General features: G+C 47.5%; 1 protein-coding gene across 2 annotated transcripts in view; it reads left to right on the top strand.

Moving 5' to 3' along the window:
- Arhgef4 (Rho guanine nucleotide exchange factor 4) overlaps nucleotides 1-19,740 on the top strand; it is a 151,015-nt gene that overhangs the window by 33,533 nt on the left and 97,742 nt on the right. For both annotated transcript variants that reach the window (XM_052745178.1, XM_052745179.1), the window contains exon 2: nucleotides 15,988-19,551. In XM_052745178.1, the coding sequence (XP_052601138.1) occupies nucleotides 15,988-19,551 (3,564 nt within the window). The remainder of the gene's footprint in view (nucleotides 1-15,987; nucleotides 19,552-19,740) is intronic.

Below are 19,740 nucleotides of genomic sequence, written 5' to 3'. Positions count from 1 at the left end.
AAAGAACAGGGGCAAAGCTCTAAGAGCTGCTGAGGGTACACCACTTGCAGGCCATCTTAAGCCTAGTAGTTCATCAATTTGTTGGTTTGTTTGTCTTTTGAGACAGGGTTTCTCTGTGTAATCCTGGCTGGCTGTATTGGAACTTGCTCTGTAGACCAGGCTGGCCTTGAACACAGAGATCCACCTTCCTTTCCCTCCCAAGTGCTGGGATTAAAGGCGTGTGCCAACATACCTGGCTTCCAGTACTAGCTCATTTCACTTACAACTGTACATAGACTAGTTTTCTCCTCTCAGTTTATAGCGAAGGCTCAGGTGAGCTACACATCTACCACAGGCACACCGCTGGCTGGTGACTTTCTTAACATTAGAGTTGTCTTAGTCAGTGTTCTGTTGCTGTGAAGAGATATCATGACTTTTTTTTATTAAAAAACAAACAAACAAGCAAAGCCTCTTATAAAAGAAAGTATTTAATTGGGGCTGGCTTACAGTTCAGAGGCCTAGTCCATTAGCATATTGGGAAGCATGGCAGCATGCTGGCAGACATGGTGCTGGAGAAGGAGCTGAGAGTCCTACATCTTGATCCACAGGCAGCAGGAACAGAGAAACTCTGGGCCTGGAATGGGCTTTTTAGAACCTCGAAGCCCACCCCCAGTGATGTATTTCCTCCAACAAGGCCACACCTCCTAATCCTTTCAAATAGTGCCACTCCCCAGTGACCATGCATTCAATCTATGAGCCTATGGGGCCATTCTCATTCAAACCACCACAAGAGTCTTAATTTTTCTGAAACACGATATGGCTGCTATTTGAGGACTAAAGATGAAGAGAGTACATAAGCCGGGGGGAGACCGAATGAGACAGTGAACACCAGGCTTACTGCAGCTGTGTTTGCGTTTCAGGGGTAAACACCCAGTGCTCCTCTGTGCTGTCTGGCACACACGCTTGAAGATGTATACAAGTGCAGGACGAAAATAGGCTTACATCTGTGTATGCTGAAATTAATATTTAAAGATGCTACAAATCAGGAAAGCAAATTTTCTGTCGTTTGTAGAGTAGTTATTTGTTTTATTCACACTTTCTCCCTGGTCCACGGGCTTAGAGATGGTATTATTACAATCTTTAGTTTGTATCCCTAGCTAAGCCGGGAATAGGATAGGTCTTCTGAAGTCTGTTACAGAAGTGGTGGTAGACATAGGTGGAGCCGGCGTTGTGGGGCTTGCCGGTAGTGTACTGGGATCTTTCTGATGTGTTTACACACATCATTCCGAACCTTTACCTTGGGTCATGGGGACCTTGCAGGTCTGGGACTGAGATGAAGGGTCGTGTCCTTTCAAAGGTCAGAAAGTTGAAAGTGGAGATGGAGATGTGATTTGACCCTGTATCTGGCTTACGCTCCTAGTGCTGAGCTCAGGGCCTGGCATGGAGCTCAGACCCACCACAAGACAGTGACTACTTCTTCAGATGTATTCTAAAAGAAGGGGCACATGAGCATGGCTTTAGGCTGGGAGGACTGCATGGGGGACGGCACTGATTCAGCTATTGAACTGGTAGTCAAGGAGAAGAGTGGGGGAACAGTGTTAAGTGTCCTGGATGGACATCACATCAAACATCATGCGTCAGGCCCCTTGGTCTCCATGAGAATAAGGGAGTGGGCAGGACAGGAAGGTGACAGGCAGAAGAGACACTATAGACTGAAGCTGCACCCTTTTCAGGACTAAGGAGTGGTGGCACTGGGAAGGACTGCAATGCCCTACGACAGTACCAGAGCTGCCCAGCACTGTGTATTGACTCTTACCTAGCTGCATCTTTGTTATCACTGCCCATGAGCAGCTCTGACGCTATCAGTAGATGTGAAGGCGGCAGAGACGTTCAGGGCAGAACTTTGGCCATCTGGTATCATGTCCGTGTATGGGTTATTTTTCTCACTGGTGGGACAAAATACCCGTCAAAAGCACTGACTTCAACTACAATGATCAATGCATAGCAAACCAGAGGGAGAGAAAAGGGTTTTGTTGAGAAATTTTAAGCGCTAACTTCAATTGAACTCCTTTAGCACCAGGCTCCACGCTAGTCATTAGCTCTGTTACCCTGCGGAGCAACTGATGGGTACCACCCCGGCTTTACAGATCTAACGGGGGCACAGAGAGGTGGTGGGTGTGGACAGTGGTGGAGAGAGAGCATGGACCGCAAGCTTCTCAGAGCCCAAACCTGAAGGACGTGGGGGAAACCAAACACCTAAGGAGGCTAGAGCAAAATAAGACCCAGAAGCATGAAACGTCTACCAACCCCAGGACGCACATTCTTCCCTGCAAGTACTACAGGACTCCTAATAAACAGTGTCCTGTAAGGAGGAAACACGTTAGACAAACAAAACCAACTTAAGGAAGGGCTTCTGTTGATTCAGAGTTGGGGTACAGTCCATCATGGATGGGAAGGCATGGGAGCAGGAGACAGCAGGCCACATTGCATCTGCAGTCAGGAAGCAGAAGGAGATGGTTTCTGACGCTCAGTTCATTTCTCCATTTTATACAGTCCAAGTCTCCAGCCCCTGGAGTAGCCTTGCTCACAGCGAAGGCGGGTCTTCCTACTTCAATTAACTTAATCTAGAAACTCCCATCTAATATGCCCAGAGACTCATCTCCTAGGTTATTCTAGATCTGTCCAGTCTACTGCTTCATTTGATTCTCTCTCAAAATGCCCTCACAGGTATACCTAGAGGTGTTCTCTCCATCTCCAAGATGATTTTAAGAACCAGCCATGCTGGCACAGACTTAACCATGCTGTTAAAACTGCCTGCTAGTATGTCTCTTTGTCCCTGGATGTGAAGGCAACAGCAGCATTGTGGCTGCCTGCCATGATACACAGGAATCTCATTACCTCCCAATATCGTGCCCAGGAGTATGATATACTAGATAAGAGCATCTCGAGGGTGTAATTGAAGTTACTAATCACCTGGCCTTAAGATAAAGCTCACTCTGGATTTGTTGGGTGGGGCCAAGCTGATCACATGCTCAAAGGTAGTCAGATGTGACAGAAGTTAGAGATTCCAACTGTGGTAAAGCTCTACCCACCTTTGCTGGCTCAGGTGGAAGAGGCTGTGTGCAAAAATGGTGCTGTGGTGAATTCCATACTTCAGCTGTTTGAGAGTAGAGTAGGGTTTTATTCTTCCTGGAGCACCATGATATGCTGTAGCAAGAGAGCCAGCTGCTGGGTTCGCAGTGGCTACAATTGGCCACTCCTGTCATCCAAGGTGCTTTCTGCATCTTAAGGCCAGCAGAATCATTTCCTTAATGATATCTACAAAGTCTTTTTTTTTTTTTGTCAAGTAACAAATCATGTCCATGGGATGTGATGGTTAATATTGTCAACTTGTCAGGGTCCAGAAGACCTTTGAGCATGTATTAAAGAGACAAGCCTGTGAGCATGTTTGTGAGGGTGTTTCTAGATGAAATTAACTGACGTAGGAAAACCCACCCTAACTGTGGATGGCACCATTCCAGATGCTGGGATCTCTGGTTGAATAAAAAGGAAAAAGAGAGCTGCACACCAACATCTCTCGAAGCTTCCTGGCTGCAGGTGCAATGTGATTAGCTAAAGTGACTGGCCAGAAAGCCCCAGAACCTGCCGGAATCCTTTCACCCAGCATTGGGCTGGCAGGTGTGTGCCACCACACTCGGGAGTTTTACAGTGGATGCTGGGGGGTTATCATGCTTGTATGACAAGCATTTTAACAACCAACCCATACTCCTCATGGGTGGCCTGGAGAGAAATGGAGTACATACTTTCCTTGGTGTAGTAAAAATAGGTTTTTAAAAAACATTGATGTAATCTGTACAAGCAATGTATTTCTTGCTTAGTGAATTGCTTAAGTTCGGAACTGAGGCAGAAAAGGACCATTCCTCGCATGGAACAGTTCAACAAATCTTGATGAGTAGGAGATGCACTCACTTCATCTGGCTCCAGAAGTAGTTTTAGAATCCTTCAGGCATTGCAGTCATTGAGAATCACAATAGCATATAAAATTGTAGTTGCTATTCTTAGCAACTACATGGGTAGCCATGGTTGCATTTATTTATTGATCAAACAAGCATTTCTGAGTCTAGACCATTTTAAACAATAACATGTAATATATGTATATAAGATTAAATTTGAAAAAGTGTAACATTTGTTTCTTGTATGCCTTCATACACAAAGAATTTTTTAGTGTTTTCTATGTGCCAGATATGAAGAACATATTTTTAAAAGTATATCCAAGATCTTCATAAGAAAAATGTAACTTTTATACATTTTTATCTTTTTCTTTTTCTTTCTTTCTTTCTTTCTTTCTTTTTTTTCTTTCTTTGGTTTTTCGAGACAGAGTTTCTCTGTGTAGCTTTGTGCCTTTCCTGGAACTCACTCTGTAGCTCAGGCTGGCCTCGAACTTACAGAGATCCACCTGCCTCTGCCTCCCGAGTGCTGGGATTAAAGGCGTGCACCACCACTGCCCCGTACATTTTCATCTTTTCATTTCAGGTTTCTGTTCCTCTGATAAAAATGACCAAAAGCAACTTGGAGAGGAAAGGGTCATAATCCTTCATGTAGGGAAATCAGAGCAGAAACTCAAGGCAGGAACCTGGAGGCAGGAGCTTATCCAGAGGCCATGTAGGAGTGCTGCTTACTGGCTTGTTCCTTGTGGATTCTCAGCCTGCTTTCTTATAGAACCCAAGACTAGCAGCCCCAGGATGGCACTACTCATAATGAGCTGGACCCCCCACATCAATAATTAATCAAGAAAATGCACTACAGGCTTACCCATAGGCCAATCGATGGAGATAATTTTCTTAATTGAGATTCCTTCACCCAGATGACTCTGGCTTGGGTCAAGTTGACATAAAACTAGCTAGCACACCTTTCCACTGAAAATGTTGCTTAGAGACATTTTTAAAAGACTTCTGATTCCACTAAAGATGGAGCAACTCTTGTTCCTTCAACATCTCCTTCACCACAACAAACCAGGCATAACACAGCACACAGGCAGGAAGCACCCAAGAGGGAAGAAGAAGAAGGCAGCCACTCAGAGACCTCAGGAATTGAGTGATTAATTTAATCCTCTAGTTTCCTCTTGGGATCCCACATGTTAGAGGAGTTTTAATCACAATCTACAAAAACAACAGTCCACAAAAGCAGTCCACAAAAGGCCTAGGAAAGCCTGTTGCCTCCTAGTTGCCAGCCAAACACCTACAGCCATGCTCCCTGTCCCACAGTCTCAGCAGGGCCAAAAACCCTTCTGACATTCTATCTTCTCCCAGGAAGCAGGCAGTGCCCCGTGTGCTTCTCTAAGGGCATTCCCCTGTGGGAGTGTCAGGGTCTTACCCCCTGCTCAGTTGGGTGGAAGCTAGTGGACTCTGACTTCTTTGCTTAGGGAGTCTTGGCAGGGACAGAGGAACCAGTGCCTTGCCCTCAGCTGACTACAGTAGGTTTAATGAGAGGAGATGGTGTGAGGTGTTAACACCCACTGTGATTCACTACTGTGCCCTGCACCCTCCTTCTTCCCTCATTCACAATCAGTGAGTAGTGGAAGGAATGGAGAAGAGACTGGCTGGCCTTCTTCTTGCCTCTTGTCTGTGGTCTTCAAGGCCAAGAGGGGGGCTGCAACTCCACCTCTCCCTGCAGCAGCCATCACTTCCAGGAAGGGCTCCATTTTTCTTAGGCTGTGTCCTTAGGACCCACCCAGAAGTTGAACATAGAAACCAATAGGCTCTGGCAGTACGCTTCCACTGGGGAGTGCCTGCTAAAAAACAGATTAATTAAAATCCACTGTCTAGGGGTTGGCAATTTAGCTCAGTGGTAGAGCGCTTGCCTAGCAAGCACAAGGCCCTGGGTTCAGTCCTCAGCTCCAGAAAAAAAAAAATAATCCACTGTCTATGATATCATAGAGTACCCCAAATGCCCTGGAATACATACCCCCACCTAGATGAATGCTAGACCGGCTTAAAAGTGTCATGAGAGCAAGGAGCATGGCTCAGTGGGGTAGAATGCTTGCTTAGCATGTGCAAAGCTCTGAATTCAATTCCAGAACCATAAAAAAAAAAAAAAAAAAAACGCCATTGGGAAATGTATCCACATACACTTACAGATTTTCTTGAAACTAATAAAATACAGAAAATATAAGGAATAGAAAAAACAGAAATTATTTATTTCATTCTTTATTACTTTCTCTTGCGTTTTTCTTACTAAATGTGATTATCTTTATTGAGATGGTTAATGCTGTGTGCACTACAGTGTTACTTTTGTGCACTTTTTGTATATTTTAATTACTTTGCTGTTCGAAAAGTTTACACTTCTCATCTGACTGGAGAATTCTCTCTACAGAAATTTATTCTCCACGTATCCTTATTTTTAATAATGAAAGATTGCCAACAACTTAACGATTCTTTTTGGAAAGTTGGCATGAACATGATGCTATATCCATCAGGGGAATCCTAGCGGCCCTCCACAGGACCAGGCAGCACTGGTGGTGTGGCTATGGAATCGTCCCTGTGAACTGTTAAAAGATGAAAGCAAGGACTTGGGAAGCAGAGGCAGGCAGATATCTGTGAGTTCGAGGCCAGCCTGGTCTACAAAGTGAGTTCCAGGAAAGGTGCAAAACTACAGAGAGAAACCCTGTCTCAAAAAACCAAATAAATAAATAAAAGATTATAAATCCATGCGTGCTAAGGATACATACCTCCAGAAGGCTGTACTCAATGCACTCTCTGTCCCTAGCAAAAACGGTAGCAGAGGTGAGATTCTCTTTTTCTAATAAAAATGTGTTGAAAACTTTAAAATACAGGCTAGAACAAAATCCTTGCTGATGGCTTCAGAGGTAGTGTGGGGAAGGTATGGACTGAGTAAGTGATTGTGAAGGAAGATCCATAGAATCTGTCCAGCCTGAACTAAATGGGCGAGCTCGTAAGGGCATTAAGTGGTGTGTGTGGGAATCACAGCAGGGGTCTCACATGTCCTCAGTCTCCAAGGAGAGCTAGAATGAAGAGCTCAAAAATATTCAAACAGTGATGGCTGAAAATGTCTTAAGTTTAACAAAAGTTATACAGCTATAGATTAGAATAGTTAATTGAACCCCAAATAGGAGAAACAAGAAGAATTCTGTACCAAGACAGAGTTAAGAGCAGAAATACAGAGAAAGAGCAGACTAGAATGTGATAGACTATGACTGAGCATCACAAACTAAAGACAGGAAAAACAACAGCATTCCAAGTAAGATTTTAGGTAATATTTGTTTTTTGTTGTTTCTTTTTATCTATTAATTTGAATGTATTTATTCTTTCAAAATTATATATCTAAATCATATATATAAATATATATATTTATATTATATACCCTTCCAGCTAAGCGCCTTCTTATTCCTAACAATTCCTCATAATCAAATATCCCTCATAACATGATAGCAGATTGCTTATCTAAGACTCCAGAGGCAAGAGCAAAAACAAGTGTTCTTCAATTGCTGAAAGAAAAAGCCATCTATATCCGATGAAAATGTGCAGAATTGACAGAATTTGCACTGCCTGTTGCAAATTCTTTATACAGTGAAAATATCCCTTAAAAGTGAGGAAATTAAGGACACCAGAGAAGACATGTGAGGAGGTGTTCTGGGCATATGCATTTTAACTTACTGGCCATGCCTTAGGGTCCCTAGACTCCTGACTCACGGCTTTTGCTGTGGTGACTGAGTGCTCCTGTGAGTCACCTCATGCTGTGAGCGGGGTGACATCAGACCATCCCTACAGCTCTGGAAGAAGAAATGAAGTGAATCAGAGGGAGTGGGTCTTCAGCAGCATCGGGTTCTTCTATCGGCGACTGTCGTGTGTGTGTGTGTGTGTGTGTGTGTGTGTGTGTGTGTGTGTGTGTGTGACACATGCTACAACATGTATGTGGAGGCCTTGGTCCTGCCCTTCCCACCTTGTTCAGTGCAGGGTTTCTTGGTTCTTTACCGCTGCACTGTGCGTGTAGGTGCCAGTGGAGGTCAGGGGTCGACCTTGGGGGGTATTCTTTGGGAGCCACCAATCTCATTTTTTTCAAACAGGCCTAGAATTGGCCAAGACCTTGTCAAAAAGGCGAGGCAAACTGGCCAGGGAGCCCAGAGATCCTCCTGGCCCTGCTTCCCCAGGACTGGGATTACAAGCAGTTGCCATCATGCCCAGGTTTCTTACATGGGTTCTGGGGATTGAATTCTAGTCCTCATGCTTGCACAGTAAGTACAGTGAGCTAAGTCCCCATCACCTCCTTCTGGTCCTCATCCTTGCACAGTAAGTACAGTGAGCTAAGTCCCCATCACCTCCTTCTTTTAAGTCAAAGAGTACAGGTTGATGTTGTTGACCGCCTCCTGGTTCTCAGAAGCTGGACTACATTTCCTCCAGCCTGTTCTGCTTGCACATGAGCCCCAAGGTCTGCTGCTGTCATTGGAGGTGTGGGGAGAGAGGCAGAGAGAAGGAGGTAGAATTATCCCCACAGCTTCCCCCAGAGGTGTGTGAGCAGTCCAGTCCTTCTCCTTCTCACCCACTTCGATGTTGTAAGTTCTGTTTTTTTTTTTTTTTTTTTTTTTTTTTTTATTTCAGCCCTTCTGGTAGATGAGTGGTGGTGAGTTTTAATTCGATTTATCTTTGGCAAACAAAGCTGACTATCTTTTCACGTGCTTATTCCCATTTATGCATCACAGGTCATAAAATGGGAACTGAATCACTTATTTTTGTTATTGAGTTCTGGGTGCTCTTTATATATTGTTAACTCTAGAACTTGGTCATACAAGACATGTGTACACATGTCACCCAGTCTTCAGTTTGTCCTTTCATCTGCCCCACACTACCCTCCACAGAGCAAACACTGTGAATTTCACCCTGTGTCAGTCTTTCCCTCTACAGGAATCTCTTCTGTTCTGTTGTGTCTAATCTCTTCAAGAAGATCACACTTTCAGGACTGTGAGAGGCTCAATGGGGAAAAAAGTACTTCCTGTGCAAGCATGGGGACTTTAGTTCAGATGCCAGCACCCATCTAAAAAGCCAGGCATGACTGCACACACCTGTAACTCCGTCACTGTGCGAGGCAGAGACAGAGTTCGCCGGGGCAGGCTGAGGCAGAAGACTTGGAACGCCAAGACAAGACGGTCAAGAGTTCAAGGCTACATAGCAAGATCTTAACACACCACACACACACACACACACACACACACACACACACACACACACACACAGTGGAGGCAGGGAGAGAGACAGACAAAGGGAGAACAGATAAGGTCAAGACCATGGCCGTTCTACCTGTCAATGTCCTATTGTAATAATAACAAGTTTCCACAAACGTAGTTGCTTCAGACAACATAAGTTCATTGTCATTCTGTTCTGGAGGTCAGACAGTCCAACAAGCGTCTCTCCGAGTACTGTGTAGGCAGGGCTGCTCCCTTCTGGTTGCTCTGGGGTGAAACATCTGCTGCTAGGAATGTTCCCACCCATATTCTCTGGCTCAAGGCCCTTCCCTGAACACCCAGGCTTCTGTTCCCGTTGCCACACCTTCCTGAACTCCAGCCTGCTTTCCCTCATAAGGACCCACAGAGACGTTACAGGTTAGCTTCCTCCTCCAGGTCCCTTAGTCATTTCTGCAAAGCCCTCTTTGCCATGAAAGGTAAGATCGCAGGTTTCAGGAACTAAGATGAGACTGTCTTCTGACAGAGGGGGCATTGGTTTGCCTAAGATAGCCTCGAAAGAATGACGGGAGAAATCTTAGTGATCTCAGGTTGGCACTTTATTAATCTGACAAACACAGAAGTGACCTAGAGAGACCAGTGAGGTGGGTCAGTGGGGGAAATCACACCCACAACCAGGAAGATTTGACTCTGGATCCCCAGAATCCAAGCAGATGCTGGGCAGGCAGGCTGGCCACCTGTAATCCCAGGGAGCGGGAGGTGGAAATAGATTGCTAGAGCAAGCTGACGAGCCAGAACAGCAGAATCAATGAGCTCTGGGTTCAGCTGAGAGACCCTGCCTCCATCTAAGGCAAAGAGTGTTGGATGAAGACACCAGACATCAACCTTAGTCCTTCTGTGCATGCACTCACATGCATGTGCATATACATACACGTGAGACCACACACACACACACACACACACACACACACACACACAAATGGGGGGGGGGGAGTCAATGAATTGGCAATAAAAGGGACAGAATACTGAGCAGGGTCACAACACAGATGCATTTCAAGATAACTGTGCTGAGTGGGAAAGACCAGCCCATCTCCCACCCTCAAATGCAGGCTGCAAGACAACATTTCTATGCAACAAAGTAACCCATACCATAACCCGGTAGCAGGGGCGTTCAGGGAGGGCCGCAGAGGGACTAAAGGGAACAATGAACAACCAGCACTAATCAACTGGAGCTTCACAAATGAGTGTTAAAACTTGCAATCTGTGTGGTTCCTTATACCAGTTATGCATCAATAGTTAAAATGAGGAAGGAGGGCTGAGAAGACAACTCCGTCTGTAAAGTGTTTGCGGTGCCAGCAGCAGGACCTGAGTTCGAATCCCTAGCTCCCACATCAAAAGCTGGGTGTGGAGGCCCTTGCCTACAATTCCAGTGCAGGGGAGGCAGAGCAGTGGGATCTCTGTAGCTCACCAACCAGCTACCCAATCTGTGAGTTCCAGGTTCAGTGAGAGATCTCATCTCAAAAATGAGGGTGGAGGCAGAGGCAGGAGAATCTCTCTGAGTTTGAGGGCAATCTGGTCTACATAGTGAGTTTCAGGACAGCCAGGGCTACATAGGGAGACCATGTCTCAACAAAACAAAACAAAAAACAAAAACAAAAAACCCCAAAGCAACAACAACAACAAAAACAGAAGTGGAAACATGAAAAGAGAAAGACACCTGTGTCGGGAAGCCTGGCCTTTAAACATAGAGGTGCATGCATACTCTCACACATGCACACACATCCATGAACACATCCACCAAATACAACACACACACACACACACACACACACACACACACACACACACACACACACACAGGGGTGGGGGAAGAGACAGTGAAAAGAACTAAAAGCTTTCGACTTGGCGATATGAAGGTCACTAGCTCCAGTAAGCTGACCCTGTACTGAGGGACCGGGAAGCAACTCAATGTCTGTAGAGCAAGAACTTGTGATTCTGGAACCTGTTGTTAAAGGCATGTTGTTAAAAGGAAAATGCAAACTCCCTGTATCATGCCAGAAGAAGAACCATTGAGAACAAGATGGCTCCAAAGCACCCAGACCTGAGATGAAGGACGGTATCCCTTAAAACTCAACCTTTTATCCCATCATCATTGAGTGTCCACTCTGTGTTCCTAGGACAGACAAAGAAGGGGTTCAGAGAGCAGGAACAGGGGTGGAGACTGTGATCCAGACATGTCAGTCATCACCATAAGTCCTCATGGCTAAACTCTGCGTAGAAGTGATTAAATGGGGGCTGGAGGGATGACTTAGTGGTTAACAGCACAGGCTGCTCTTCCAGAGGTCCCGAGTTCAATTCCCAGCAACCACATGGTGGCTCACAACCGTCTCTAATAGGATCTGACACCGTCTTCTGTCATGCAGGCATACATACAGACAGAACACTCGTACATAAAAAAAAAAAAGTAATTTAAAAAAGTGACGGAAAAGTTGAAATTTGGAAACCTAGCTGTATGTGATTATGAAAAAAAATACAAGGGAAGTAGAAACCCAACTACTGTATGGGAAGGCAGCCTTTAAAGGAAAAGCCGGGGTTGGGGATTTAGCTCAGTGGTAGAGCGCTTGCCTAGCAAGCGCAAGGCCCTGGGTTCGGTCCTCAGCTCTGGAAAAAAAAAAAAAAAAAAAAGATAAAGGAAAAGCCACTATTAAGAAAGTCCTAGTAAAGAATAAGGTCCCAGGAAGATGTGACCGTGCTGAGCTGGTCCCTACTGACTGAGGTAAGGCTGCAGTCTGCACATGGATGATGACAGGGTTGAAAGAGGAAATGGATAGATCCTCACTCAGCATTCTTCCTGGCAGAGGGAAACCAGTCAGGTCACCAGGGATTTACATACAGCCAACAGGCTCCCCGCAATGAGCGCTCAGCAAACGCTGCAGTGAACTTCTACACAAGTCATACTCCTCAAACCCCTCTGGGCCTTTATGACATTAGGCCTGGCACCATGCGGTAGAACCGGTTTCAACTCATTTCAGAATATTTGTATCATACAGGCAACATCTCAGACCACAGCGTAATTAAATAAAAACCAGAAACCAAAAAAGACTACTAAAATTTTCTTCTAATAAATCTTGGGTCAAATAGGACATCATAATGCAAATTAGGGAAAAAAATAGAATTGCTGAGTTCATTGAAGTATTTCACGTTACAGCTACTGGATTGTAGGGGTGGGGAGAAGACTCTGTGGGTAAGAGTTCTTGCCGCTCGCTCGAGCAAGAGGTCGTGAGTTTCAATCCCAAGCACCCGTACACATCACCTGTACATACAGCTGAAATTGCCGTTTAGAGGGAATATCTGAAAATACTAACGTTTTTAAAAAGAGGAAGTGGTAGATGAGGACGTGTGGAGATTAAAAGTCACCGTAGTTTGAGTTGAGATGAGGAGAGATGTGGTGGGATTCATGTCGGGTGAAGGGAGGTGTGTTTCCAGAGCCATCTGGAGAGAGGCCCTGTGAAGAAGCTGAGGTGGGGGAGGAGGAGGGCTGGAGTCCCCATCCCACGCTCTCCCCCAACAACCACTCTTACCTCCAGGAAATCATGTTCTCAGCTCAGCTCTGCAAATACTCATGAGAGCTCAGCGTTCATGAAAGGAGAAAAGGCAAACTCTGGCCTTAATGTCTGAGGCAGCACACTGCCCAAGAGGAAGCGGAGAGCCTGCTTTTTAAAGACTATCTGAATCTGATCCTCTCCCCCAGCTAGAACATTCTGAGCCTCACAGTCAAAAGAATATTTCTTGCCTCTAAAGTTGACTTCCAATCATTCCTAGGTCATAGCCTAGATTTAATATGAGAGTCAATAGTTTTTGTTTTGTGATTTTTATTTCTATGATTTTACTATTAATTAACTTATGCTGAGAATTGCGAAGTGGTTTATACATATTTATAGAAAAGTGTATGAATTGCAACAGATGGATGTATTTTATTTTACATGTGTGTGTGTGTGTGCGTGTGTGGAAGCCAGATGGGGATGTCTAGTGTCCTATTCTATTAGTCTGTGCCCTACTCCCTTGAGATAAGGTCTCTCTCTTCCTGAGTCTCTTATGTGAGTGCTGGGGACCCAGACTCGAGTCTCCATGGCCGTCTCCTCAGCCCCAGGTGGAATTATCTTAAAAATCTATCTTCAGGGGCTGGGAGATACCTTCACTGGTGAAGTGCTGCTAACGGCCTGAGATCAAGTCCAATGCCCATAAAGAATCAGGCATGGTGCCCACAGTAATAATCCCAACAGTGGCAAGGCAGAAACAGGCATCTGCTGGAGAGCCACACTAGCTGAATCAGTGAGGCCAAGGCCGGTGAGAGAGCTTTTGTCAAAAAGGGTAGAAGGGGCTGGAGGAAAGGCACCTGAGGATGACCTCTGACCTCCACATGCAGGTGCACAGGCACACACACACACACACACACACACACACACACACACACACACACACACACGTCCTGGGGAAAACCATGCTTGGTCAGGGTGCAGAATTTGAGGAGTCCTGACTAGATTCAGGGACAAGTGCCTATGCCACTCATGGCCTGGGGAAATGATGGAAACTTTGATGGCTGAGTGCTGAGTCCAGTGTACCCTCACCCCTTGAGGCTACTGCATGTACTCCGACATGCTAGCAGGCATGTCTAAGGTTAGGACATCCCCCCATGATGCCATTTACAAAAGTTATGCTTGAGAACGATGGAGTCCAGTTACATTTTTCAAAAATCACATACACAAATCTCGTGTTTTAGGTAATTCTGCAGTTCTGTGTTAGGCTGCATTTGTAGCTATTGGGGGCCATGTGCAGCCTACAGGCTGCAGGTTGGATACACTTGATACAGGCTGCCCGCCTGAGGGAAAGAAGCCAGGCCCCCAAAAGATATATCACAGAATCTGTCCATGTCAAACTCCAGGGCAGATTAATCAAGACTCACAGAAATCAGATCCCTGGCCCTGAGAAGGACTGGGAAGGGGAGAATATTGGCTGGGAAGGGAGAGGGATTTTTAGGGGGAAATAGATCTTTGTAGGCGGATTCCTTTTTCACAACTCATATCTGTACCCTATAAATGGATGTACAGGAATTCATGGCTCAGAGAGTGGATTAAGAAGTGTATAGGCTGGGCATGGTGGCACATGTCTTTAGTCTCAGCACTCACTGGAGGCAGAGGCAGGGGGATTTCTGTGTTTGTGGCTAGCCTGATCTACATAGCAAGTTCCAAACCAGCCAAAGCTATATAATGAGACCTTGTCTTTAAAGGGAGGGTAAGGGCGTAACTAGAGAGTCGGGAAGATGGTTTAGTTGGCAAAGTGCTTCCTTTGTAAACATTAGGGCCTGAATTTGATTCTCCAGAAACATACACACACACACACACACACACACACACACACACACACACACACACACACACAGCCAAGTGTAGTGAGCAGAGACAAGCAGATCCATGGATATTCACAGGTGAAGTTCTAGGCCAGTGAGAGACCCTGCCTCAAACAAAAAGCCAAGTCATGACACCTACATGTGGATCCCAGATGTAACACACACACACACACACACACACACACACACACACACACACACAAACACATGAATGAGAGAGAGAGACGGGTGGTGGTGGTGGTGGTGGTGGTGGTGGTGGTGGTGGTTCTGCCGCTCCTGCCAAGTTCTCTTTCTTCCTGTTCTCAAAGCTGCCTTGAGCATACACAACATCCCATGTCTGTAGTCTCAGTCAAGGCTTCTTTTGTTTCCCTCTTCCCCTCTAGCTATGCGAACCTAAGAAACAATTCTAAATGTAAGAGCATTTACTATAAGCCACCGGGCTACACAAGAACCAACAGAACCAAGGCTAGACACGTATTATTCTGTTTCTTCTTGCTGGATACCCCACACGGAAGGGTGCTTCTCACCGTGACTCATACAGCATGCTCTCGCTTACTTCAACTGCAAATGCTCTCATGGCTTGCGCTGCCTTTTGATGGCTTTGTTTTAACTTGTACGACATTTTCCCCCCACAGTTCAGGTTTGGCTTCATTCCTTGTTTACTTTTTCTTTTCTCATCTTTGTGTGTGTGTGGTGCGTATAGGTGTGTGTGTGCATTAGTGTGTGTATATGTGTGTGATGTATATATGTTTGTGTATTCCTATATGCGTGTTTGTGTGTGTATGTGTGAATGTGAGTGTGTGTATGCGTTAGTGTATATGTGAGAGAGATTTATATGTGTGTGTGTAAGTGTGTATGTTCATGTTTGTATTTGTATGTTAGTGTATGTGTGTGTTAAGTGTGATTGTTCATATTTGTGTATTTGTGTGTTCGTGTGTGGGGCCAGGGTATGTGTGTACCACAGTACACATGAGAAAGTCGGAGGACAACCTTGGGTGTCAGTTCTCAATTTCCACCTTGTTTGAGATCAGGTCTCTCTTATTAATTGCTGCCTACACCAAGCTAGCTAGACTTTGAGCTTCTAGCTATTCCCCTGCCTCTGCCTCCTACCTTGTCAAGGGCATGCTAGGATGACAGGTTTGAGCTGTCACCTGGCTTTTCTATCAGTCCTAGAGATCCAGACTAGGGGTTGCCAGGCTTGCGTGAGAAGCTCCGCTCACCGAGCCCTCTCCTCAGCCCTTCATGCTTCTTTTCTGTGTTAACACAAGGTCCCACTTTATGCTTCCCTTTCTTCCTGGGGCTATGTGGGAGATGATGAAGGATATTTCCTTCTAGGCATGCATGATGGTGTAAATGTGTATGCCGCAGTCCTGGGGGCTTTTCTCTGATTCTTCTCTTCTTGTCCTAGACTGCAGAGTCAGATGCGCCTCCTCCAGGTGAAGGTGAGACTGAGGAAGATAACCAACTCCCCCCGCCCCCTGCAGATCCAGAGGACCAGGAATGGCACCGGGAAATAGACCCTGAGGATTTTGAGACACTATCCCACAAGAGTGAAAGTCGGTCAGACACAAAAACAGACCCCTTTGAAAGCGCTTCTGAGGTAGAGTCCCTGCCTGGTGACCTCGCGGATGGAGTCTGCCCCTCTCCATGTGGCCCCTCTGCAGATAGAGAAGCAGGCTGGGGATGCCCTGGTGGCTCAGCAGCTAGATTTCCTCAAGGGCAGCATTTGGCTTGTGTTGAAGGGCTCCATACAGAGGAAGAGCTGGATTTACTCTCAGGCTTGAAGGAAGAGTCTCACCAAGGCAAATTGCACACGTCAGCTGCTGCTGCTGCTGCTGCTGCTGAAAAACGGGATGAAGAAAGCCTCTGTGACTGTGTGACCAGCTTGATGCGGAAGTCTGTGCCCGCGGCTGAGTCCTTCTCCCAGAGGGCCGCCACCACCAGCAGCAGCAGTCCCCAGCTGCAAAAGGCCAGGTCTGGGGGCTATCTGGATGTCCCCGTGGTCTGGCCCTGCTTTCTCCGACACTGTGAACTAGGTCAGAGCTGGCCACACATCCACGGCAGGGCTGGGGCAGCAGAGCTACCTCACGTAGGCCCACGGGACAATGACTTCCCTCTGTGGATCAGGACAAAGAAGGGACCTGCCCCCAGGCCCGCAGTGGGCACAGACTTACTTTGGGTTCATTCCTGCTTGGATGTAGCCTGCCAACCACGACTGGGCACACCTTGCCTTGTAGACATCAAATGTCATCATAGCGTCCCAGAAAATCTTGGTGCCAATGGCAAGACACCCCAAAGATACCTCTGCCAGCGTGTGAAGAGCCTGGTTAGGGCTCATTCTATAGCAGCATTTCCTTTGGGCTGCCTTAAGGAGCCTTTGAAGCAGAAATGTGTGACGTTTGGGTCCTACTTGAGGGAGGAAGGGACAAAAGTAGAACCAGACCACCCAATCATTCATAACACTCTTTCCCCTGAGCTCACCCAGCGGTCTTATTTACTTTCCACTTCTCCAAGCAGGGTCCCTCCTTTGCAGGAAGAGCACAAGCCTAGTGATTGTAACATTAAAAGGACATCTCCAGACACACCCTGTGTAGGTCTCCCACTGGAAAACCAGGTAGAACAGGCTTCTAGGTCATGCCCAGACCCTTCCCACCTTACTTCAGAATTGCTGAAGCTTGGCAGCCAAGAGGAAGTGCCTGGACCCGCTGAAAGCAAGCCAGGGCACAGCCCAAAAAGCAGACTTGAGGAGCCCGAAGGTGTCCAGCCTGATGATGCTATCAGTAAACAAAGGTGCCTGCAAAACATCCTTGCCAAGACAGGAAACCAGACCAAGACCTACTCATCAAAGCGTGTTCTCAATGAGGAGAGAAAGCCGCCCGACAGGGCCTCCCCCTTCCCACACCGCGGCAGCCACAGTGAGATGCCTGTGTGGAACAAAGTGGGTTCCTCGGAAGTGAAGGATAGTGCCTATGCCCCAAAGACCACCCTGAGACCAAGTGTAACTGATCCTCCAGAAGCAGCCAACGCAGTGGTTCTAGACCTCCCGTGCAGGGGAAATGCCTTGCAGAGTCTTTTGGATTTCCCAACTGTGGAAATATCCTACTGCAGCCCTGGGAATGAGTGTGCACAGGGAACCGGGGATGGCAGGGAGCCTTTCACTTCTGGCCAGCAGCAGGTGCCCAAAGTCCATGGGGCCTCTAAGCACAGCTGCAAACTCATTATGATAGCAGTAAAGCAGGAACACAAGCAGACCTCTACAAGGAAGGCCCGCTGTGGTCAAAAATCACAGTCCTGTGATTTCCCGGAGGAAAGACGCGAATCTCCACAAGGCGCCGGCACCACAGCTTGTGAGTCTCCCAGGGCCTCAGAAATGCCAATGTGCGGCGGTGAGTGCGAACTGCCAGGATGCCCTACAGCAGGGCCGGGTGATGGGGCTCCTCAGCTGCCGGCCCGAGGCATAGAGCTTGTGAGAGCTCTGGTCCCTAGGGCTGCCTCAGATGACACGCTGAGCTCAGAGGAGACACTGGAGAAGCTGCTCGGGGAAACCTCGAGCCTGGGGTCTGCGTGTGTATGCTCGGGCTTGGGCATCCACCCCGAGGGGAACCAGGAGTCGCCCAGCCCAGAACTCAAGCAAGGAGAGTGTGCTACAGAGGCTGCGGAGGACGGAGAAGTCTCCGGTGCATGGACCGGCGAGGTAGAGGTCCCCCATTCAGGAGTCTTGGCTTCGGCCCAAGTCACAATGAGGCAGTTCCAGGGACCCTGCGGCCGGCTTCAGCAGGGTGCACAGGAGTCAGGGCAGCACCCCGCCTTTGTCCAGATGACCCCTTTAAGGACGGACAGGTCCTGGTCTGAGGAGAGCCCCGGAGGGGACACACCCTGCAGCCAGGCCTTGACCTCAGAGGGCCTGAACCCAGCTTGCCCCAGTCCTGAGGAAGGTGTGCCCCAGAGTCCCTGGTTTGCAGCCCGCCAGGTGGAGCTGCCTCTGCACCACGTGCACCAGAGCATGCCTCTGGAGGCCCGTCCTGTTGGTACACACCAAGAGATTCGAGTGGGGAGATCAGGGAGCCTCGGTGGCGAAGGACCTTCCCCAGAAAGTTGCAACGTGAAGAGACTGAAAGCAACGGAGAGCAAGATCAGGGCAAGGCTGGCCTTGGCCCATAAGACCTTTACCAACTTTTTTGAGGCCAAAGTTATAGAGAGAACGCACGCTGGCTCTGTCAAAGGCGAGAAGGAGAAGCGCAGGCGAGGCCAGGGCTCTTGGCGCACGTTTCTGAGAATCAAAGATGTGGAAGGCTCCAAAAGGCCCTCGTTAGAGAGTGAGGTTCCGGGACCAGACTTTCGCGAACCCCTCTGCTCTTCCCCACCAGCAACCAGAGACCACTGTGAAGAGTGGACAGTTAGCACCGACAGCCATGTGTGTGTGGAGTCCTGGACACCCCTACAGTCTCCTGTAACTCCACCCTCCAGCTGTCTGGCTTCTCCGGAACACAGGAGGAAAAGCGAACCGACCATTAAACGCACTGCTACCCAGGAAAGCAGCAGGTGCCTGTCTTCTGGGATCTTCCCAGAGCCGTCCTGGCTGGCTTCCCCCACCAGCCCTGGAGCCCAGCACACTGGGATCGGTTGTACACTACCCTGCAGCTCTGCCTGCCACTTGGCCTATGAACCCCAAGGCATGCCTTGTAGACCCACGAGCCCCAAGCCCATCAGCCCCATGCCTGGGCCTCAGAGGGTAGATCTCTGCCTTGGGGGCAGGACTAGCGCCGTCTCCATGGTCTCGCTTAGAAGCTACAGGGACGCCAACCGATGTTCAGACGTCTCCGAACGGCCCAAGAGCAAGGCCAGGGCAAGCCTCTTACTCTCTCTGCAAACTCTAAACCAGAACGACCAGAAGGAAGACAGCACAAACACGTGCCAGTGTCACCACGGCCTGGGCACAGCCCCCTTCCTTAGGGACCTTCCTGGGAGTGAGGTAAGTGAGCTATTGGTGACAACTCTTTCTTTACCTCTTAAGGCAAGTGGAGGGGTGATCCCTGGGGGGTTAGTGTTGTCGTGGTTTTAAAATGTATTTATTTATTTAGTGTGTGTGTGTCTGTGTCTATATGTGTGTCTGTGTATATCTCTGTGTGACTGTGTATGTGTCTGTATCTGTGTGTGTATG

Source organism: Peromyscus californicus, unplaced genomic scaffold (assembly GCF_007827085.1).
Source record: "Peromyscus californicus insignis strain IS unplaced genomic scaffold, ASM782708v3 Scaffold_19__1_contigs__length_69161282, whole genome shotgun sequence".
NCBI classification, from domain to species: domain Eukaryota; kingdom Metazoa; phylum Chordata; class Mammalia; order Rodentia; family Cricetidae; genus Peromyscus; species Peromyscus californicus.
The sequence above is the reverse complement of the archived record's forward strand: the minus strand, read 5'-3'. Positions and strand labels throughout refer to the sequence as shown.